Source organism: Archocentrus centrarchus, chromosome 17, assembly GCF_007364275.1.
Source record: "Archocentrus centrarchus isolate MPI-CPG fArcCen1 chromosome 17, fArcCen1, whole genome shotgun sequence".
Lineage (NCBI taxonomy): Eukaryota > Metazoa > Chordata > Actinopteri > Cichliformes > Cichlidae > Archocentrus > Archocentrus centrarchus.
This window is the reverse complement of record NC_044362.1, coordinates 31,666,795-31,689,868: the sequence shown is the minus strand read 5'-3', so window position 1 is coordinate 31,689,868 and position 23,074 is coordinate 31,666,795. Positions and strand designations below refer to the sequence as shown.

Sequence of the window (23,074 nt, the reverse complement as noted above, 5' to 3'; positions counted from 1 at the left end):
TTTGACTATCTGCTAAGTACGTTTGCCGCCTCCTCTTCACCACCAAACACAACCCAAACGTTACACTGCCCTTCAGATCTGCACTTTGAAGATGGGTGTAACCAACATGTGGAGCTGTGTGAGAGCTGATAGGCCCCATTCACTGCAGAAACTCATGTTGTTTAGATCAGAGCTCAGACTAGTTTCAGTTATCAGGAGGTGAAACTCACACAGTCACTGACACTGAGAGGAGAAATGGCGCAGAAAGGAGTTCAGCTGGACCGAGAAACCTCAGGTTCGATCTGTTTGGATCTACTGAAGGATCCGGTGGCTATTCCCTGTGGACACAGCTACTGCATGAACTGTATTAAAGGCTTCTGGGATGTAGAGGAGACGAGAATCTACAGCTGCCCTCAGTGCAGACAGACCTTCACACCGAGGCCTGTCCTGGTGAAAAACACCATGTTAGCAGATTTAGTGGAGCAGCTGAAGAAGACTGGACTCCAAGCTGCTCCTGCTGATCACTGCTATGCTGGACCTGAAGATGTGGCCTGTGATGTCTGCACTGAGAGAAAAATGAAGACAGTGAAGTCCTGTTTGGTCTGTCTGGCATCTTACTGTGAGGAACACCTTCAGCCTCATTATGATTCACCTCCATTCAAGAAACAAGCTGGTGGAGCCCTCCAAGAAGCTCCAGGAGAACATCTGCTCTCGTCATAATGAGGTGATGAAGATGTTCTGCCGTACTGATCAGCAGAGTATCTGTTATCTCTGCTCTGTGGATGAACATAAAGGCCACCACACAGTCTCAGCTGCAGCAGAAAGGACTGAGAGGCAGAGAGAGCTCGAGGTGAGTCGACTAAACATCCAGCAGAGAATCCAGGACAGAGAGAAAGATGTGAAGCTGCTTCAACAGGAGGTGGAGGCCATCAATCAGTCTGCTCATAAAACAGTGGAGCACAGTGAGAAGATCTTCACTGAGCTGATCCATGTGATCCAGAAAAGAAGCTCTGATGTGAAGCAGCAGATCAGATCCCAGCAGGAAACTGAAGTGAGTCGAGTCAAAGAGCTTCAGGAGAAGCTGGAGCAGGAGATCACTGAGCTGAAGAGGAAAGACGCTGAGCTGAAGCAGCTCTCACACGCAGAGGATCACATCCAGTTTCTACACAACTACCCCTCACTGTCAGCACTCAGTGAGTCTACACACTCATCCAGCATCAATATCCGTCCTCTGAGCTACTTTGAGGATGTGACAGCAGCTGTGTCAGAGCTCAGAGAGAAACTACAGGACATCCTGAGAGAGGAACGGACAAACATCTCACTGACAGTCACTGAAGTGGATGTTTTACTGTCAGATCCACCAGAGCCAAAGACCAGAGCTGGATTCTTAAAATATTCATATGAAATCACACTGGATCCAAACACAGCACGCACACAGCTGTTATTATCAGAGGGGAGAAGAAAAGTAACAGTAATGAAACAAATACAGTCTTATTCTGATCATCCAGACAGATTCACTGGTTGTTTTCAGATCCTGAGCAGAGAGAGTCTGACTGGACGTTGTTACTGGGAGGTGGAGAGGAGAGGAGGAGGAGTTTATGTAGCAGTCGCATACAAGAATATCAGCAGAGCAGGGAATGGGAATGAATGTTGTTTTGGATATAATGACAAATCTTGGACATTAAATTGTAACAACAGTTTTACATTTTGGTACAACAACATCCAAACTCCTGTCTCAGGTCCTCGGTCCTCCAGAGTAGGAGTGTACCTGGATCACAGAGCAGGTATTCTGTCCTTCTACAGCGTCTCTGAAACCATGACTCTGCTCCACAGAGTCCAGACCACATTCACTCAGCCGCTCTATGCTGGACTTTGGATTTACAATGTTGGAAGCAGTTCTGAATTCATTAAACTGAAATAGACTGAAGTCTTTCATATGGTTGTGGGTTTAAATCTGTATTTTAGTTTCATGTTATTTTCTCTCCATCATTGTTGTGGCATTTCTGCACTGCACAGAGATCAGCTGTCAGTCAAACATTATGGGTGGTACCTTGACATCTTCTAGTTGTTCTCTTGATGTTTTGGATTTTTTAGGTGGAGCTCTTTCCTGTGTCCGTTTAGCCGTGGAGGCTATCACTGCTCATGATGATTTTTATTTCCAAAAATATTTCTCCACATGAAAATGTAAACTTCTCTGTGCTCTAAATGTTTGCTGAATATTTATATTGATGTATTTGTATTTTGGTGATTCTCTTCCTCTTCATGGGCCTTAACAGAGAAATCAGCAGACCTTTTTTTATCACACAGATTTTGTTCTCATCACTTTGTACATTTGGAAAAAAATCTGTAATTACATTTATCTGTTTGATAGACCGGATATCATTGTTTTTTAAAATCAACAAACAAATGAATCATTATACAATTGTAGTTATAATGATTATAATCAATGAGAAGATCATTATCGTTATGTTTAATGTGTGAACAAACTGAAGGTTATTCTAATAAATCAAAGTTTGAACAAAGTCTTTTCTTCATTCCAGGATCTCACTCAGATCTAAAAATTTGAAACTAATCTGAGAGACAAACTGAAGCAGTTTTCTTCCTGAAACAGCGACTTTTTTTTTCTTCCCAAAATCGACTAACAACAAATTTAGCAACTTTTTCCGGTGACGTCTGCAACTTTCGGAGAGTTTTGCAGATAGACCTCTGCTGTCACCGTGTTTTGTGTACATAAAACCTTGGTACTGCATCCCTTCATACACTTTGGCATCGCTCAAACCTCGCTTTGACTCCACCCTCCAACCCTCACTTAAACATTAAAATTGTGAAGTTATTTCATAAAGTTCATTTGTAGTTCTAATCATATGTGTGGGGGTGGGGTCTTAACTTTCTGACTCTCTAAAGATGTTGTTCCTCTCTCCTACAGCCTCAATTGCAAATGACCATTTATGCAAATTAGGTGATGGCGTCATATAGTGATTTCTATCTTCAGAAAATTTCCCATATTTTTAAATACAAAACTTGACAGGTATGGCTGGTAGTTCAGAAACCGCCAGGGGGCCCACTCTGTCTACTCTCAGTTGTGGGTTCAGCTGCAGACTACATCTCCCAGAGTCCTTCGCGGCAGTTCGTTTTAATGCGGCGCCTTCCATCCTGTCCTAGCAGACAAGGAGGAAACAGATGAGCTGTTCGCTCCGCTAAGGTTGCTGTGTGTCTGTTGAAGTCCTCCGGATGACAGCAAATTAAAAAACAAAATACCTGAAGGAGCGAGTTTTAGAGGTAAGAATCGAGAGGTCGACCTTAAAACCGGGTTTAATAAACGACTTTAAGCTAACAAAATGGCTAGCTGGCAGTCAGAGGAACACCTCGGGTTTGTTATGGCATCGCACAGCTGCACCGTGATTGTTTCGTTTTATTTCACCACCTCCTCCTGTTCGTTATTTTGCGGCAGGCCTGGCTGAACGGCTCTTGTGTCTGCTCAGGAACCCTTCGCGGTGTTGTTGTGTTATTGTCGGTCTCATTTCCGCCTCTTCAGGCAGGTGTTTGTGGTGCTCTTTCGGTCATTTTAGGCTGCCAGAGCGGCGCAGGTGAATCGTGACGTTAGAAGGAGCACTTGGGCATTTTTAACTACTGATGATAGGCCTTAAGAGCCTGGTAGGAGTTTCGATCACTGGTGTGAAACTCATTTTGGTTCGTGGGACACACTCAGACTAATCTGACCTTAAGTGGACCTGACTACTATAACTGTTGCCTAATAATATATATTTTTAAAAAATCTCCAAAGTCTCCCCTTTGCATGGAAAGAAGTTCAAACTCCAAAATTTATTCCCGAATTTTATTTGTTTGTTTATTTAGCAGTTTCTGCACTCTACAAAGCAATGCATTGGGTCGGTGCTGCAGTTTAACTGGTGAGCATGTTGCCTGATAACACTAGTTTTCATGCCAGTAAACCCTTGTCATCACCAGTTAATGTCAAATCCTTATCAGGCCAGATTGATTAAATCAAAATAACAGTCCCATTATTAAACCCTGTGCTACCAAGTAAGTTCAGCATACCCAGGATATCTTTCTGTTATCTGGATTCACTTATCCTAACATTGTTAATCAGGCTCGCATGAAGTTGGTTATCTACTCCATAATTAAATCCTATCCTAGCTACCAGCTCATTCACATGAAAGGGGTGGGCATTGGCAGCATCTGGCCAATTACATACCCTGCAGCAGAGCAGCTGACTTTACAAAGGAAGATGAAACTATCATATCAGAAAAATATCAATAGGTTAAACACACAAAACAGTCTGAGAGCAACACAGCTGCTGCAGACAAATCTGTGCTGAGAGAGGAAATGTATCGTTCAGCAGGTTGGTATTAAAACGGCTGCATGAATGTGCTTGTGCTTTAAATGTTTTGGTTTGCGAGACTGAAAAATCGCTGCTGTATTCATAAAGTTTAATCTATATGAAGGTAATAAGGAAAGCTGCCAAAAATGCTGACTGTGTAAATTAACAGACTTTATCAATACCACAGCTCTATCCCTGAGGCACGGGATAATCTGAAGGATTATAATCGAATATTAATTTAAATTAATGTTGATATGTGCATGTGAGAGTTGCTGTAGCCCCAGTGATGTTTAACTGTCTGACAGCAGGTAAAGAATAAAAACTGAATTCAAACTGTGACTTAGTCTGTGTGCAAAATTAATATAAAGTTTAGACCCTCCTGCTATCAGAGCGCAGACATCCTGAGGGATCTGCCAGGTAGCTGCTGGTGAAGATGTTTTCCAGAGAGCTGGAGGTGTTGATTTCATACCTGTTGTTCTCTCATCTTGAACGTAACCTGATCTGGGGCCGGTTGAGCTCCACAGCATAACTTATCAAGATTGGTAAAAAATGAGCCACCTTCATACTACAGAAACCCAGGGTTAACGCTGAGGTTACCTGGATAAGTTCAAATCCTGCTTCATAGGATGGACCTCTGAACCCATACTTGTGTGTTTCTGGGTCATAAATCACAAGTGGCCACTTTCCCCTTGACCAGCCACTTGAGTTTGTCTAACCTGCTCCGGAGATGACGTCGCGATGAGCACAGCATGAATCTGAAAGTGGAAACGGGTTAAAAGTTTATCATGGAACCACAGCGGTATCATTTCTTTAAACAGGCTGCAAGAAAGCACCGTTTTTATCTGCGACAATAACAGGATGATCTAATCAGCGACGTCTCACTCACTCTGTCGAGTACAAACATGAAGCGAGCATCGCTAATGATGAACACGATGCACCATGACTGACAGTGAGTGAATGATGAAGGCTGAACCTTAACCAACGGCAGGGCCGACGTCTCTCAGTCTGCCGGACGTCTCCACAGACAGTTGCTGCTGTTTTTCCTGCTCGTTTCGAGCTTTGTGGGAGCGGAGCTCTCCAGCCTCTGTTTACAGACGTGTTTATTTTCCTGAATGTGTTTAGCCTTCGAAGGAAAAGAATTCATGACTAATCTGTTTGAATTCACTCAGACCACCATGTAGTGCAGCCTCCATGTTAGGTGACTTTATTCTTGCTGTTGATTTCTATTGTGTGACAGTAAGGTTCCTTACTGTCACAGTTTTACTTCAGATACTCGTTTTTCTGGTTTTTTGACTTTATCTCAGGCTTTATAACTGAAGTGGGATAGAGTTTCTTTCCTTATTTTCTGCTCATAAGGTTACTTTAACATTTTAGGCCACACGTAGGCCATGAAATTCTTTCTGCTCCAACACAGGAAGTGCTTTTTGTTTGTTGTTGTGCCTGTAAACGGGCTCCAAATCCTGTTCTGGTGGTTCTTAGAATTGAGATTAGGAGGTCTCATGTTTCATCAGGGTTTCGTCTCAGCCTGGTCATAACAGTGAGGAGTTCCTCTTCCTTTTATGGGACCAAACGCTGTCTGGTTAAGATGGCAGCACAGGCAGTTCTAGTTGCATAAATTATTTTGAAAATAACATCTGAAGTCATTTAATGAGGAATGAGTCATTCAGTCAAGCGCTGGTGTTATGATAATATCCACTAAATGTGCTTTGGCCTTAAACAAGCTGATTTTCTCTGCAGATAAATTTTTGTGCTGAAGAAATTGTTTCTCTGATGTTTCAGTGAAATCTACTAAGCCACAGAAATCCAGTGAATATTGGCCAGATAATAGTTTTGTTTTTTTTAAACCTGAGAGGAATCGAAGCACTCAGATCAAAATGTTAACGTCATTAATATTCGCTTGTTTTTTCTGTCTGATTGAGCAGCGATGAGTCCGACCCACTGTGTGCAGACCATATATTTCTGCAGGAAAAAGGCACCCTCATATAATGAAACGTCCTTCCACAGATGGCCTCGCAAAGGATGAGAAGTCAGAGAACAGAAGCTGATCCTGTGTTTGAGTAATTAAAAGAAAAAAAAGCTGTACACAATGCCAAAGATATGTGTGGGTTTAAAGGCTGTGACAGACCACAATACAGGCAGCTGGGGTATGTGAGGTTCAACAGCTATAGGCTGAGTAGGCGAAAGCACCTTTAAACTTTATGACCATCACCGGTGTGGGGTTTTGAAAGTGGATGTGAGGAGTGGGCGGTGGATACGACTCAGAAACCGAGGACATCGCGTGCTCTTTGAGTGACTTTTGGTTCACAAGCTGGTAGCCGGTCAGCATGTTCTGGAGAATCCTCCTTTTTGACTCCAATGATGATCGTTACAAAATGGACTTTTTGTGATACCTCTTCTATGTGAAAGTCATGTCTTCACTTTCAGAATCATCCAGTAGTATTATCTGTTTGAAGGTATGCCAGGAAAATGTTGAGTATAATCAGTCACCCTCTATCCTCCACAGTATGTCGATGATTGACCTTTAACCTGTGTCATTATGACGTGCGAGTACTACAATATACATTAAAAAAATCTTCAGGCCAAGGACCCCTGCTGGCTTCAGGGCCATCCTGTAACCCATCTATGAGTAGTATTTGTATTATAACATGCACTCTGTAGTACAGCCTTTTGATTATTGAGAAAAGGAGTTGCAGTACTCGTCGGTGCTCATTCCTCTTTCATCAAAATCTCTTATTGTTTTTAACGCTCCAGTTTCTGCTCGCTGAGACAGTCAGACCTGAGCTGCTGTCAGCCTCTCTCAGGTCTCTGGTTTATTCCAGTAAAGAGTTTGTACGTGACAGAAAACAGTTTTTAAATTGGGCACAGAAACAGGAAACAGGAAAAGGAAAGTTTTGTTTTGTTTTTTTTCGTTCCCCAGTCCTCGTTTCCTACGTGAGGGCTTTAATCGCAGTGTTTTTGATTTGGTATAAATAATTTCCACTTCTGCTTCTTACTGCGTGGAGCTGTCAGTCACTACAAAGCTTTATGTTTCCGAACTTCAGAGGATCGTCCACTTAAAATCTGTCATCAGTGGGTTTGAACAATAGTTTTGACTTTTAATGACTTTTAAAAAAAATAAATAAATTGTAAATGTCAGCATAAACTTCTTAAACTTATTTAAGCTGCGGAAACACATCTATAACTTAATTTTAATAGTTATAAATTTGATCTTTTATTATTAGTGATGAATGCTGACTTTTTAAATTGGATGGCGTTTGCTTGGTTTTCTGCTAGAGCGTCTTTGCTTCATCCTCTTTCTCCTTTAAAATTTACATCATTGTAACAGTATAACTACACTCACCGGCCACTTTCTTAGGTACACCTAGGTTCTGACCCTACCATCTGAATGTCACAGCAGAAATTGAAACTCTTCAGATCAGGCAGCATCTTTCCAATCTTGTGCTCACTGATTTTGGGGAGCCTGTAGGAGTTATAGCCTCAGATTTGTACCTGGGTGTTTCAGTGTGTGAGAATGGGAACTGAGTCGGTCTCAGCGGCTTTAAGAGGAACTGCTCCTGTTTGACACATCCAGACTGGCTTGGTTTTTCAGCCCTGGTGATTACCACTTGTATAAACTTGATCTCTTGGGGGGCCTCTGTGTCCTCCTGGAAGAGCTAGAGGAGGTGGCTGGGGAGAGGGTGTGGGCAGCTCAGATCTTAATAAATATATAGATGTAATCTATAAATATATGGATGTAGGCTGTTTTGTTGTGTTCCTCAAGTTGTGCTTGAGCAGTTTTTGAGGTGTGGTAGGGTGCATTATCCTGCTGAGGGAGGCTGCAGCCATTGCCATATGGAAGGTATAATTTGGCTGCAATAATGTTTAGGTAGGGTGGTCTGTGTGAAATTAATGCCCACATAAATACAGGACCCATTGCACCATAGCAGATGTAAGTGGGTTAAATGTTGGTGCTGACTGGTTTCTGTGGAAAATGATGACAATAAATATCCTGTAAACATGTCTCTATGAAGGAATCACTGTTCTTTTGTTTGGCTGAGCTTTCATAAAGTAAACAAGTAAATAAAAAGTTAATTAAGGATTCACAAAAGAGTTGGAATAACTGGAAATGCTGGAATAATTTAGCTGCATAACTGCTGGGAAGCTAATGGTTAAATCTGCCATGTGACGAGGAAGCTGCAAATGGAGGATTTTGGTTTCAGGGCCGTGCATGCTGTGACTGCAGTTATGCTCAAATTTTGTCCCTTAAAAAATGATTACAGGGTTATTTTAACAAATTTTTTGTGGACCAAAACAAAAAAAAAAACGAATGCAGAGATGATTTACTTAAAACGTCATGAGACTGAGGAACCACCTTACCAGAGGAAATCTGCTGGGACCAAACTGCATGAATCACGTTACCTTTTTTTTTTTTTTTTAAAGGCCTTTTTTAGTTTCTGTGTATCTGACGGTAACGGCAAAAGCACAGTTGGTTTCACTTCCTTAAAACAAAGACGTGTAAACAGTGTTTAATGAGGTCAGGGCAAAAAGTCACCACATCCAGACGATAACAGAAATCTTTCTCTGGGACACGTGACGGTGATTTTTTACAGTAGTCTCATCATACAGGAAATGGTCCAGATTAGGAGGTTGGTCATTGAGGTGAATTAGGTAGAAAAAGAGTCCGAAAGGAGTCGATCGGTGAGGGAAGCTCACTTCTGTGGGATGACGGCGAGCTGTCGAGGATTTTCAGGAGTTCTGTGTTGGTAACAGCTGCTGTTTTAGGAAGCGCTGCTGATTGGGCCGCTGTTATCCCAGGTTGCTGAAATGCTGTGGACGACTCGCAGACTTAGCAAATAAACTGTCACATGATGGGAGAATTTAATCAAACTGTTTATCAGGGGAAAGTGGGACCTTCGAGACGTTCGTAAACGGGAGAGTTGCAGGTCTGATTGGATAAAATTCAGTGAATACTGCGAATCAACAAACATCAGGTGATGATAAGGTGATGTGTAGCTCTACCTCTGAGGTGATCTGTAGATGCTGATTAATTTTGTTCTCATTAATCTCATTAGAAGAGGATCATTTTCAGCTTTTGTCTGAGGAATGTTGTCTTGCATTGAGTTTTAGTGGTGAAACAATAACACACCCTAACACAGATCGTTGTTTTGTTTAATAGTCTAATTTGGTTTTTATGTTCAATGAAAGTTATTTTTTTGTTGTTTCAAAAGAATAAAGTTTTAACTAATTAGTTTTTAGTCACATAAATCATTATTTGATCCAGAAATAATTTCATATATGCAGATGAACCAAACTGTATGACATCACTGTGAGATGCAAAGCAGTGATGTCATATTGATGGCAGAAACCTTTCAATCAAATGCACAAAAAAAACAAGATTTTCTCACTCAGTTATGTTGGCATGTATCCATGTAGGTGGTTGGTTTCATATGTGACTCATGCTTTGAATTTAATTAAATTTTTAGCTCCTTAAACTTTAAACTGTGTTGAGCAAATTCCTAAAATCCTGAACACATAAACACTGCTTAGCACCGCAGACTCAGGATATCTTCTAAAAGCTTTGTACGGACAACCCAACAGTGCCTGTAAATCCACAGCCTGACGGAGCTTACTTACAAAAACTACTAAAAACATAAATTCCAGCACAAAATGTTTATCTGCTGCAGAAGATTGTAAACATTCTCATCATAAACATTCACACACAGACCGTCTGCTTTCAGAAATGACTGAGCCTTTTTTAGTGTTTTCCATCTTCTTTCCTGCAGATGCAGTGATGCTTTTAACCTCCACACAGTGAGTCCGCATCAACGACACCAGCCTCGCTTCCAGGTCCAATGACCCTCCACCTCTGACTCTTTCCTAACGTTGACCAGTGGGCGGGGCCGGCCCTGCCCAGGGGCCGTGGTTAGCGATGGACAGCCAAGGCGGCAGCGACAGCATCGATTCGCAGCTGCCTGTCAGAAGGCTCACGGGGTCTGTCAACTCCACAGCCATCTCCGTGAGGGTGGAAGCATATGAAGTCGGAGAGAAGAAATGCATCTCAGATGTGAGGAGGACCTTCTGCCTCTTCGTCACCTTTGACCTCTTGTTCATCACAATGCTCTGGATCATAGAACTCAATGTAAGTCTGCGTCAGTGTCTGCTTGAAACTGATGGAGAATTAGGAGGCTTGTGCTGCGGTTATACGGAGTGCCCAGCCTGTTGACAGTGTTTTTGCCCTCCAGGACTCTGCACTGTTTATGTGACTGAAAAGTATAAATAAGCAACAGTGACAGAATGAAAGTTTTGTTCTGGAGATTTTTATCCTCTTAGATCACAGCGATCATTAATCAAGCCTAAGTGGACTCTTTGTTTCTCTCCTTTTCCCAGATATTAGTCAGCATCGTTGCTTTTTCTGTAAATGTCACGTCTGAAAAAAACAATAAGGAGCATTTAGTTAAGTCACTAAAATGCCATCATAACTGGATAAAGTCAGCAGCAAAGGGACATTTCAATTCAAGTCCCTGAACTACAAAAAAACCTTTTTATCTTGTGCACACGTTGTAGTATGGTTCCTGCTCAGTTTCCTTTTTTTGAAACGTTTTATGATTTGATTTTATTTGACTTGTTAAACAGCAGGTCTGTTAACCATTCGTCATATAAAAGACGACACAGATGTCAGTCATCCTGACTTATCACGGGTGTTTTATTGCACCGAAACTGTAAAATACCTGCAGCTGTGCACCGAGAAGTGACTTTAACAGTGAGGCTGAACTGCATCAAGGCCGAGTAGAAGCAGGCCGGACGGGAGAATCGAGGTCACGCAGCTGATTGAGGAAGTGATTTGACGGCATCACACTTTCCCAGAATGCTGCAGTTGACCTCGAGCACTAAAATAACTGTGCACAAGAGACGGACTCGTTCCTTTTTGTGTAACTGTGTCTGGGAGAGCGCTCCAGGGAGTTATTTAGAGCTGCAAACGCGCTCGCGTTCAAAACAGTGAATGTTTCGTCATCTGTGACTTTAATCCAGTTCAGTTTTTACTCAGCAGTTTCGTGCCTGCTTTCCCTCTCAGCTGTAACAACAATCAGTTAGGCATTTATGTTACTTTGTTTTGACCATGCGGACAATACAGTGGCCTCAAAGCGCTTTATATCAAAGATAATTGTTGATTCAGTTCCTAAAGTGAATAATATGGAGGGATGCGTGAGTGTGGTGACTGTTTCTCTCTGGATGTAAGTGGTGGACCTGCCAATCAGCCAGTCTCTGTGCTGTATTTTTGCTGTCAGTTGGCTAATTAAAATCAGCCTTCAAAATAAAAGCACTGCAGATGATATATGCACTATTCCCACTGACAGTCAGGAGCAGCCTATGTGGACAAACGCAGTAAAATAAGTTTCAAAGAGCAAAATGAATCCTGGATGAAGACTTTAAACATTTTCTAGGTCATGTTGTTGTTGTTGTCGCTGAGGCAAATTCCAGAGCTGAGTTTAGTCATAACCTGGTCTAACCCGAGCCACAGAGTTTCAACAGTGTGGCGCTTTCTGTGCAACAGTTCATTCCACTCATGCTGATGATGCCACTGCGGTTGATCACACAGCTGAAGAAACTGAACCCAGGCGAGCACGACCTGCACTTCAGTGTTTTATTGCAGAGGGGAGTCGAGTTCCCATCCTCCAACATAAAAAGCTGAAGTCCTGCATTAAACACCCCCCCCCTCCCCCCGACCTGATTTAATTTAGATATATAAATCTATGTAAGATAACAGAAATACAACACTCACATCAATCTAAATAAATCTGACTTGTGGCATTTTAATATCGCCCCAACACTCAGACACAGACCAGTATAACAAGTAAAAGTTTGAAGTGAAATCTTAATCCCAGGGATGTTTGACTAGACTATTAAACATTTGTGCTCCTAATTGTCAGTTAAATGAATTATTCACATTTTATCAACTTACAGAGTTGATTCTAAGATGTTGTAACAGGGAGGGCTGCAGCTCTGCAGCACTTTGATCCAGAACACGAGCAGTTGTCTGAATAAAGGAGCATGTAACCGCTTGACTGGAGAGGTGTGAAAGCACATTCAGCACAGGTGGGAGGATGCTACCCTTAGCCACGCTGAGCTAACCTGACTCTGGGGTTGTGCCTTGTTAAAGCATAAAGAGATATATTCCTTTTAAGCACTCATGCAGTATTTCTGTTGTTATCTTGCCCATTAGATTGAGCTCAGTCCTGTTTTTCTTTTTAAATGACTGTAAATGGTAAAGCAGTGGCTGTTATAGGTGACTATAACACTGGCAGTATTTCACTTAAACTAGAAATGAAGTAGCAGTCTGTTTATGTGGATAAGTCGGTTTCTCCGGTCTTATCCTAAAACCCATTTATAATTCTTTACTCCCGACTTCATCTGAGTTGTCATTTCTATAAATCTTCCACCTTTTTCAAACTGCATTTGCAAAACTGTTTCTAAGCCTCACAAACGCACCAAAACCGTTTTATCAGCACAGTATCTTTAACTCACACATGACTTCTCAGCCTCACGTGGCTGTGAATTAAGAAACTCGCCTCTCCAGCCTCCTTTATATTTGCAGAGCGATGCACAGAAACACTCAGGATTCACAGAAACAACTGCAGCACAGACGTCATTTTCTCAGTGACTCAGCACAGCCAGGTCAGAGTGAACCAACACCAGCAACGGATGGAAACGATCTTAGGAAGAGTAACAGCAGGAACCTGAAAAGGTGGAAGAAAATGGATGGATGGATTTGAGCTGCTGTCATAGAAACAGAATAAAATTATAGAATCAGACTCTTTTATTTCTTTCTTTCAGATTTTTCTCACACAGTAATGTTTCCTTGATTCATACTTCTTATAAGTTACTGTTCTTGCAGGTTGTTTCCATCCATGGCTGTTGGTGGTGTGAGATTTTCAGCTGCTGTGCAGCTTAACCTCTGCCTCCTGTGGTTAGCTTTATGCATCATGTGGTGACTCACTGTGCAAAATGCATTAATAAGGAAGGAAGAACGTGTTTTAGAACTTTGCAATAAAGGTTAAGATGAGATCTGCAAACCGTGTCTAAAAAGGTGAAATGAAAGCTTTGATGGGGAAAGTGTGTTTGTGTTCATCTTTGTCGAATTTAAAGCCGAGCAAAGGTGAAGCTGAGGTCTGCAAACTGTCAGCTGCTGCACTTTGCATTTGCTTTGAAATACATGCAGGTGTGAGTCCTGTTTCATTGAGGTGAGACTTTAAATATAACATCAGCACCCTCAGATTTCCTGCTGGGTCAAGAGAACCGATACACTGCTGCTGTCACTGAGTTAGGAGCCACCTAAAGACATAAACTCAAGGTGTAGGATTCATCAGTTAAACCTCCAAGAGTGAGGTCACTCATGACCCCACGTGTTTGTTTACAAATATCAGAAAAGCACATGTAATCATCAGTGTCCCCCCCCAGAAGAGGATAAGGTCTTTGATGTTTGGAGTATTCGCTGTGATGAGCTGTTTGTGTTTGTCAGGTAAACGGCGGCATTCAGAATCAGCTGGAAAAAGAGGTCCTGCACTACGACTACCACGCCTCCTTCTTCGACATTTTTGTAAGATTTTTTTTCTTTTAACTGTTTATGTGGGATGAAACTTTACTTTATGATGATACAAAAGATTTCCCTCATTCTCGTGCTCCTCCTCCCTCAGCTGCTGGCAGTCTTCAGGTTCGCCGTCCTCATCCTGGCCTACGCCGTCTGTAAGCTTCGTCACTGGTGGGCCATCGCGGTGAGTTTGAAGGCTGTAGTGAAACCTCCTGCAGGAGCGTGCAGTTATTCTTGTTTCTCTGCATGTAAACATGTGATCAGAGTGTTCAGTGTTTGTTACACGGTGTGCAGGGTTGTATACAGTATATTTGAATTAGGAAGTGACATGATGTATTCGGGTAAAAGAGGTTCTGTTAAATATTATAAAAAAGAACAGCATGTCTGATGCCGTGTTTTCTGTCTCTGTTCAGATCACCACCGCAGTCAGCTGCGCCTTCCTGATTGCTAAAGTCATTTTATCAAAGGTAAGAAACAAAGATATTTTTCTCAGTAATTTTTACATTAATTTTATCAGGTGTGTGTTTCTGCATTGAGGGCAGAATGTCTGCATCACAGCTAAATAATATCTCACCTCTAATCCTCTGTCCTCTTTAAAAAAAACCCGTCTCTTTATCTTTAATCCGTATTTTTATGGCCCATTTTTGTGTACCTTTTATTCACTTGGTTTGTAACAGAAAATGTTGCATTTACTTTAGTTTATTACCTCTTTGTAATTCCATTTTATATCTATTTATTTTGATATTGATGTCCACACATTGTCCAAATCACTAAAAACACTTACAGGACATTTTGTCATCTTCAGCTTTTTTCCATGTTCCCTGTTGGAGATGCATGTGAGGATTTAGAATAGTGAAGCAATCGATGTCTTCCATGTAAGAAATGCAAACTTCAGACCGTATCCCAGCCTGATATTCCCATCATTGTCTGGAACTCTGTTTGGCAAAACATAAACAAATATTCCATCCATCCATTTTCTTCCACTTATGCAATATGCAACGTTTTGTGTACCTGGTGACTTCTTGTATGTTTTTGTGAGGAATTATGTATTCATATTGGGGCATGTTACTGTGTGTTTTTGTGTAGCTGCTGTCTCAGGGGGCCTTTGGGTACCTGCTGCCCATCATCTCCTTCGTGTTGGCCTGGATAGAAACGTGGCTGCTCGACTTCAAGGTCCTGCCTCAGGAGGCCGAAGACGAAAACAGTGAGTCTCAGTCGAAGAGTTTTTTCAGCTAATGATAAACACACCTTCATCACTGCAGCAGTACTGCTGCTGTTACTGGAGATACTCTGCTGTCAGTTCTGCTGTCTGCCAGTCAGTGGGGGAAGTGATCAGATCCGTTGCCTTAAAGGTTCCTCATGTGTTTAAAACCTTCCAAAATTAACTAAAGCTGCCAAAATAAGAATAATAAGAAAAATAAGAATCATCAACTGTGACTTAATTTCCAAAACATCTGTGTGTTGAAGAAATATCAGCTGAGTTTGAACTGGACAGTGCAGCAAATCCTCGTAAGCTTTACTGAATCTGGCAGAAGGGTGCACCCCGCCTCTCGCCTGACAGCTGGGATAGATTCCAGCCACCCCACAAACCTGAATTAGATAAGCAGAAGAAGATGGATGGATCAATAACAGTGGCAGCCTGGGAAAAAAGTAAAGCCTCTGAGGAAGTGAGTGCAGATTGAAAAATAAACACAGAAAAAGAACAGCAACACCATCAGAAAACATCTCAGCACACCTGCTGGTAGAACACTGCCCCCTGGTGGTGAACATTTCTGTTAAACTTCATAGTCATTAAAGGCACTTTTTGTAATCACGAGTATATTCATTAAAATACTCCATATTAAGTAATTTTATTCAAAATAGTGTCTACATAAAAGTAAAGATCATGAGACAGAACCTAAAACAAAAATTCTGAACTTGTGAAATGTGAACATCCTTGAAAGAGTGACCTGTGACCTTTTTAGGTGCAGAAGTACAGCTGAGTCCTGTCCCGTCGAGGTGGCTCTTCTGTGGTGTGCCATGTGTTTGTGGGGTGGCTGTTTGATTTCATCAGTGTAGTTTGTGTTCCAGTGGGTGGTGGTGTGGGGGCTACTGGTAAACACCCTATTGAGGCTCCCATCTTCGTCAGTGAGCACAGCACAGTCTAGAAATGGTAACTTTTTATCCTCGACATCCTCCCAGGTGAACTTTGTTTTTGTCCACTGAGATGATGTGGTCGGTGAAGGCTTCTACTTCTTGGGTTTTGATTCTGACGCAGGTCTCATCCATATATCTGTACCAGTAGCTGGGTGATATCTCTTTGAAAGGATGAAGGGCAATCTTTCGAGGATGCCAATGTTCACATTTTGGACTTGGACAGATGGTTTGAAAGAGGAATAAAAGAAGCATCTATGTCCACTATGAGTGACCATCGCTGAGCAGAGGAGGTGGCTTAAGACACCAGCTGTCAGCTACCTACAGTGCTGAAATATAACTTTTTAAGATATTTTTACTTAAGTGTTGCTCCCCCCCACACACACTTTACTACATTTCAGATGGAACTACTGCACTTCCTGTTCTTCTGCATTTATCTTTAAGTTTAAATGACATGATTCCACTCCTTCCTGCACTGTAAATGTAACACAAACCTGGGATTCTCCTGCTGATACAGGTGTTGTTGTGTTTCAGGACATCAGTCCGTCATGGATGCCACACAGAGGGCTCCTCTCATGGGTCCGGGTCCTTTATCTGATGGACAGTTCTACTCCCCGCCGGAGTCTTTGGCAGGTCTGTTTCCTCGCGCTGGCATCAAATCCAAAAACATCACCTCAGCTGCTTCAAACCAGTCTGAGTCTGACTGCTCGTCCCCGTTTTAAATTAGTGTACAGACACAAAATGTTCATCTTACTACTTGCAGTTAATTTAAATATTTGCTTTGAAAGGAGTGACGTAAGATCCTTCAGTGTTTGTTTAAGGCATTGTGTGCACACCCACCTGTGTGCACAATGAAAGGAGATTTCTCCTCTGCAGGGATCATGTTTGCAAAGTAAAATGTGACGGCAAAACTAATTAATCAACTGTGTCTACATTGAGTCTCTCATGCTGTGGGTGGAGCCCATTTTGCAGTCTCAGTGAGCTCATTGTTGTGGTTAGTGACTCCATGGCAGAAGGAGAGCCACAGTCGAAAAGACCAATAATAATAATAATTTATTATTATTATTAAAGAATTTCATATGTCTAAAGATGTGAAGGAGAATTTAAAGGGAATAAAATCACACCTAGGCTGCTTTGAATCTGCAGCATCCTGCAGATGGACTAGAAAACATCTTAGATGTTTCACCCCGTTAGTGCTTTCTCATATCGCTTCATGCAGGTCAAACAAACACCAGTGTAAAATAACTTAACTATTAAGGTTGTAATTTTAAAGAAAAAAGAATAACCTATAAAGTTATAAAACTAAGGATGTCTGTGACTCAAGGCCAGATAATCCTAAAGGTTAGCAGTGCAGTAATGGGCAAAACTAATGGAAACTTTATTAACTTGTAACTTTACATTTTTTTGACTTTTTTTAAATGCATAAATATCTGTTCTTTGTGCATAAGAAGCAGATTTTTATTACACCAGTATATTCAGTGTTCCTCTGTGGCATTAACAGCCTCTGTTAGAAGGCTGATAGACGTCATGAAAACTGTTAACTAATATTTAACGATCTGGGCCCTGCGCTGTGAAGCCTGTTCTGGTGAAGAGGCTATACACACAATATAGGCTGAGAGAGACTTACACAAGACAGGAAGTGCTGGGGATAGCTGGTTAGCAGTGATGGAATTTTCAAAATAAGAGCGAAGGGGATTGTCTGCTATTAAATGAGATGTAGATCCCATCATTGTCATTTAAGGATAAAAAATTGAAACTGAATTGTCACATATATTCAGGCAGCCCAAGTGGAGTCTATGTGCCTTGCTCTGGGTTCAGAGCGGTTGCCAGCTAATCAGAAGGTTGGCAGTTAAAATCCTGGCTCCTCCATTCCTTTATTTTCTTAAGTTTTTTGTTGTATTTTTATAAATTTGCTGTTTTCTCTCTTGTTTTCAGACTCTGATGAGGAACTGGATGATAAACATGAATGTGAAAAAGGGCTCATCACAAAAGTGGCTTAACAGGTAAAAATAAGAAATAACAGACACTTAAAGGCAGCATCCGTATCCAAGTTATTGGCCTGATGTGCAGTTTTTCTCTTCAGGATCTGTGCTTCTGAAGATGGAGGGATTTTTCTTTCCTCCTGCTCCCGTTGTGCTACTGAGGGGGAAACTTCTGCCTTACACCTTCAGCCATTTTAGTTTGTATTTGTTCATATCCACGAATGCCACGCTCTGATATCAGCCTTCTGCAGGTACTCTGGAGGTCCTTATCAGTATCCAGCCATAATTCAAACTATTATGGACATTTTAAAACTTTTAATTATTCATTTTTGATTTTTTTTTTTTTTTAATGGGTATTAATGTCTTTTTTTCAGCATAACGTTTACTTAAATCATTTTCTCATGTTTGGGTTGAGTCACTGCAAAGGAAAATGAGCTCTTGGACTCCACACAAAGGATTGTTTGGCCAGTATTGAGCTTACAGACCAGATTGTAGCAAAAGGAGACAAAGTCAAACTCTTAAAATTGTTCATGATTACTTCAATGTCTTAAAAGTTTGCATGGAATAACATTATAACAGATCGAGATCCAAACGATACATTTTCTTTCAAAAGAGATTGAAGAGTTGTATTTTAAAACGAGCCATAAATCTGCAGCATTTACACGTGAAGATTTGGGTTTAGTGAACGCTGCTCTTTAAAAGCTGCTGACGGCGAGAGAAGAGTTGAAATGGAAGTGTAGATATCTTTATGCATGCTTTGCAAGCCCAGTGGTATTTTTTTTTTCATTAAAAGCCTGTATAACAATCATTAAAATGTTAAAGGTTGTGTAGTTGGCCTTTTTCTTCAATTGCATGTGTCAAAATAGACTGTAGATAAAAGATGGAGGTGACCACTCAGATTTTCCTTTTTTTTATTGTTTTTTTTTTGTTTTTTTTTTGTTTTCTGTAACCAGAAGTGACCATACTTGAAAAGGAGGGGTGGAGCGCATCATGCTAAACAAGCTTCGTTAGCAGGCTGCATCCATAAAACCCAACGCTGTGAAAAAGTGAAATTACTCCCAAGAGCGCATCGACTCATCCAGGAGGTCACAAAAGAACCCAGAGCAACACATAAAGAACTGCAGGCAGAACTGAAGTGAAAGTGTACCTTCTTTTTCACATAAACTACACATTAAGAATGGATAAAACTGTGGGGTTAGATATGTTGCCTCCATCTGTAATGCTTTATTTTTATTCCAACCTGAAATATTAGTCTTTAGGTTAAATTAATAACTAATCAGTTCCTGTTGATTTGCATACTGTTGCAATAATTTGCTTTAAGCCACAAGAAGGAACATGGGCGATTAAAAACACACCAGCACTTTCTGTAATCCAGTTTTATTTTTTTTTTTCTTCACATTTTTATTGACAGAAGTCAAGTAGCCAAGGCATCTGTAAACAGTGCATCCACAAATCTACATGTTGCCTCTCAGTGCGATCGTTCGGTCAGTCAAAAACACTTTTTGGAAATAAATACAATACTGATTTTTTTTTTTTCCTTTAAAAAATAAGAAGGTAAAACCTACATCTGCCTGAAGGAGCTCGTACAGATTCAGTCTTTGTCTGTGGTCACAGTCTGAAAATGATGGCACACATGATGCGACACATGGAGGTAAACGACTCCTGTTCACAAGGGAGGCGACCTGGTAAAATCCTGAAGCTGGAGGATGAAATACTGAGACCACCTGCATGGCTGAGTTTAAATATTTGTTAGGACTGTTTTTGTGGAACCTAATAACCTGTTAACACAAAATTGTCTAAAAATACTGCAAGCTTTCAGCTTCATTGCACAAAAATGACAGTATTTCTATTAGTGTATTTCGTGTCAGTGGCGCAGTGGGTAGGTGCTCACTTCACAACCCAAGAGTCGCTGGTTCGAGTCCCCCGTCTGAGCGCACGCTGTTGTCCCTGGGCAAGACACTTAACCCACATTGCATGAGTGTGGTTGTGTGTTTGGTGGTGGTCAGAGGGGCTGTAGGCGCGAAGTGGCATCCACGCCTCTATCAGCCTGCCCCAGGGCAGCTACATTAGTAGCTTACCACCACCAAGTATGATTGATCTGCGAATGAATAGTGCATGGAATTGTAAAGCATCTTTGAGTACCGTGAAAAGCGCTATAAAAGTCTAAGGCATTATTATTATTTAATGATTAAGTATGAGAAGAAGTGAGTCTGGCATAGGGTGTCTGAGCTCAGCGTAAAGCCACCATCCACACAGGAAGCATTCTGCTCATCCTGCTTTGTTCCAAGCCTTACATCACCAAGCTCAATGCAAAGCATCAGATGCAGTGGTGTAAAGCACGCCGCCACTGGATACAGTGGATTTGTGTTTGCTGGAGTAACAAATCACACTTCTCCATCTGGGAATCTGATGGAGGAGTCTGGGTTTGGTGGTTGCCAGGGGAACGGTACCTGTCTGACTGCAAGTGTAAAGTTTGGTGGAGGGGGGGTTGTGGTGTGGGGGTGTTTTTCAGGAGTTGGGCTCGGCCCCTTAGTTCCAGTGAAAGGAACTCAATACTTCAGCATACCAAGACATTTGGGACAATTTGATGCTCCCAACTTTGTGGGAACAGTTTGGGGATGGCCCCTTCCTGCTCCAGCATGGCTGCACACCAGTGCACCAAGCAGCTCCATAAAGACATGGATGAGCCAGTTTGGTGTGAAGGACTTGACTGGCCTGCACAAAGTCCTGAAAATCAATGTCAGCTATGAAGAAATACTGGTGTCGGCATTTCATCCTCCCAGCATTGTTTGAGACATGCAACAGCGCCACCTGCAGCTGAACAGGAGCGCCACACCAACAAACTGAAAGAGCAGATTAAATGTTAAACAGGTGGATGAGCATCTCTAACACGACACAGGTGATTTGTATTTGCTGTTCTCGCTGTACATGGAATGATGTGTTATCTGATTCTACTCTACTCTACTGTCTTTATTGTGCTGAGTACTGAAACAGTGCATCAAGTTTTCTTTTCATTTACTGAGAAGTGGTACTTATTTTTGTCTTTCGGATGTTTCTTGTGTATGATTATTGTCCTCCTATCCTTACAGTTAACATCTTAAAAGTCACTAACATTTAAAAAAAATCTTATTGCATCAGACATGAGCTTTAACCTGCAACATTCAACATCGTGCACCAATAATCACACTTAATTAAAAAATAAGATTTTAAAAATCACTGAACCCCTGAAACTCATCAGCTCCAGTTTGAGTCTCATCTTGAAATCTGTTTTCAAAACTGCTGTGAGCCAAAACCTTCCTCAAGTTTATGACTCAGGACATCAGCAGCATGCAGCTGTAGGCCTGCAGTCTCAGGGCTGACTGATCAATCATTGACTGGATGTTATGAGTTCCATAATAGCTCTGCTAGGACAGTTTGGGGTGGTTGGGGATCTTACAAAAATAGTGAAAATCAAATAGTACTCATGATTGAAATGTATATACCTAATACAGTTTTATTCCTATGATAATAGAGAAATAAGAATCAGCTACTGTAACAGCCCAGGTGGGCCTGCAGTTGTTTTATTAGGTCTGTGTCACCATCTTTAGTTTGGTGAAAGGTTAAAAAAAAAAAAAAAAAAAAAAAAAAAAAAGTGTCCCTCAGCTCAAACCGTGGAACACATGAAGTGGACGTAGACCTCTCGGTTCTCGATGATGTTTTGGGTTTAGGAGAGATGGTCAAGTATCTCATTTTAACATTTTCTCAGTTTAAATACTCAGCATTAAATCCTGCTGGTTCCAAGGATACGAAGCAGGTTGATTAATAATACAAATGATCATTTCAGTGCTGCTTTTTAAAATTAAAAAAAAAAAAAAATTAAAACCACTAAAACAAAATGAGGCACCAACACTGCTGCCTACACATGAAAATACTGTTTCTGTTCATTTAGTCTGTCTCTGTGACATGTAACAAATACAGATGCTCTTCCTCTAACAGCTGGTCTGAGATGTGTGTGTGTTGGATTAATGGCTTCCTGCCTCCAGCACGCCGTTACACGTCTGCCCAGCAGTAGTCCTCAAAGGACATCATCGTGTGTGTGTGTGTGTGTGAGTACAGTTAAAGCACATATACCACTGAACCTCCTTTTGTTGAGGTCAGAGTTTTCAGAGGGTAAAATAAAAACGGGATCTGTAACGAGACGATCTCACGTCAGTGATTCACTCTGCTGTAAACACCGAGCCAAGAGGAACGTAGCTCCAACCCTCATCTAAATTTATGTTTTTGTTATTAAAGCTCAGAAATACCCTGGACTCTCTCACCTAAATTTTCTAGATTGAGGAGAAAAGCTTTTGCCTGCTGCCACAGTGGAAGCAAGTAATCATCAATGTGAGTGTTCATGTGACCACAAAACCTGGAACTACAAAATTTAATTATCCCCTGCTTTTTTTTCTAACTATAAGATGTTCTTGTTGTTTTCTTGAGATCAGTTTGCTACAAGCAAGTTATATTTTTATTGAGACTCATTATGATGGAAAACAGGGCTACTGTTTGGGCTTCGGTCCATTTAATAGCAGTTGTGGAGCTTTCAGTCACAGCACACGATTCACAGACTGTACCTCCAGCCTGCTTTCTTTCTAATGACCAGCAGGGGGCGATGCCTCTAGTTGCAGAAACAAGTCTGACTGTATTCGGCTCCTTCTTTGTCTAAGAGGTCACTACACACTCTTCTGATGAGTTTATGGTTTAGTTTAAAGTGTTATTTACAATACAGTGATGTTTATTCAGTGAATTACTGTCCCATTAGAGCCAAACAGGAGGATGAAGGTAAAATGTTCAGCTCAGCGTGACTTGTTTTAGCAGATCAGGTTTGCCCAAGATGTGAATTGCATATATTTAATCTTTTATTTTATTTTAAGCTCATGAAGATCAAAAGCTCCACAACAGCCACTAAAAGGCTTTGTGGTCTTTGTCCACTCATATTTCCCAGGTGAAAAGTGACCTCAGAGCAAAGACTGATCGAGCATCTTTAAAATGTTCGGATAAAACAGGAATGTTTAACAACTCCAATTTGCTGGTGATGAAGGTCATCTGATATGG

At 41.3% G+C, this 23,074-nt stretch overlaps 1 protein-coding gene and 1 pseudogene across 1 annotated transcript; both read left to right on the top strand.

Annotated features, from left to right (window-relative positions):
* The first annotated feature begins 219 nt into the window (after positions 1-219).
* On the top strand, positions 220-2,373 carry LOC115795649 (tripartite motif-containing protein 16-like; annotated as a pseudogene).
* Positions 2,374-3,106: 733 nt separating this feature from the next.
* Positions 3,107-18,824, top strand: stard3nl (STARD3 N-terminal like). The gene is made up of 9 exons (XM_030752883.1): positions 3,107-3,258; positions 10,081-10,436; positions 13,815-13,892; positions 13,990-14,067; positions 14,297-14,350; positions 14,970-15,087; positions 16,551-16,649; positions 17,952-18,019; positions 18,100-18,824. Exons 2-8 carry the CDS (start codon positions 10,227-10,229, stop codon positions 18,014-18,016), a joined length of 702 nt encoding a protein of 233 aa, XP_030608743.1. The 5' UTR covers positions 3,107-3,258; positions 10,081-10,226; the 3' UTR covers positions 18,017-18,019; positions 18,100-18,824.
* Positions 18,825-23,074: the final 4,250 nt, after the last annotated feature.

What these genes read in the sequence shown, in the direction of transcription:
- stard3nl (XM_030752883.1), top strand. Translation starts at nt 10,227, where the DNA reads ATGGACAGCCAAGGCGGCAGCGACAGCATCGATTCGCAGCTGCCTGTC. An exon ending in CCTCCTTCTTCGACATTTTT is followed by an intron (nt 13,893 to 13,989) that starts GTAAGATTTTTT and finishes CTCCTCCCTCAG; the next exon opens with CTGCTGGCAGTCTTCAGGTT. An exon ending in GGAGGCCGAAGACGAAAACA is followed by an intron (nt 15,088 to 16,550) that starts GTGAGTCTCAGT and finishes GTTGTGTTTCAG; the next exon opens with GACATCAGTCCGTCATGGAT.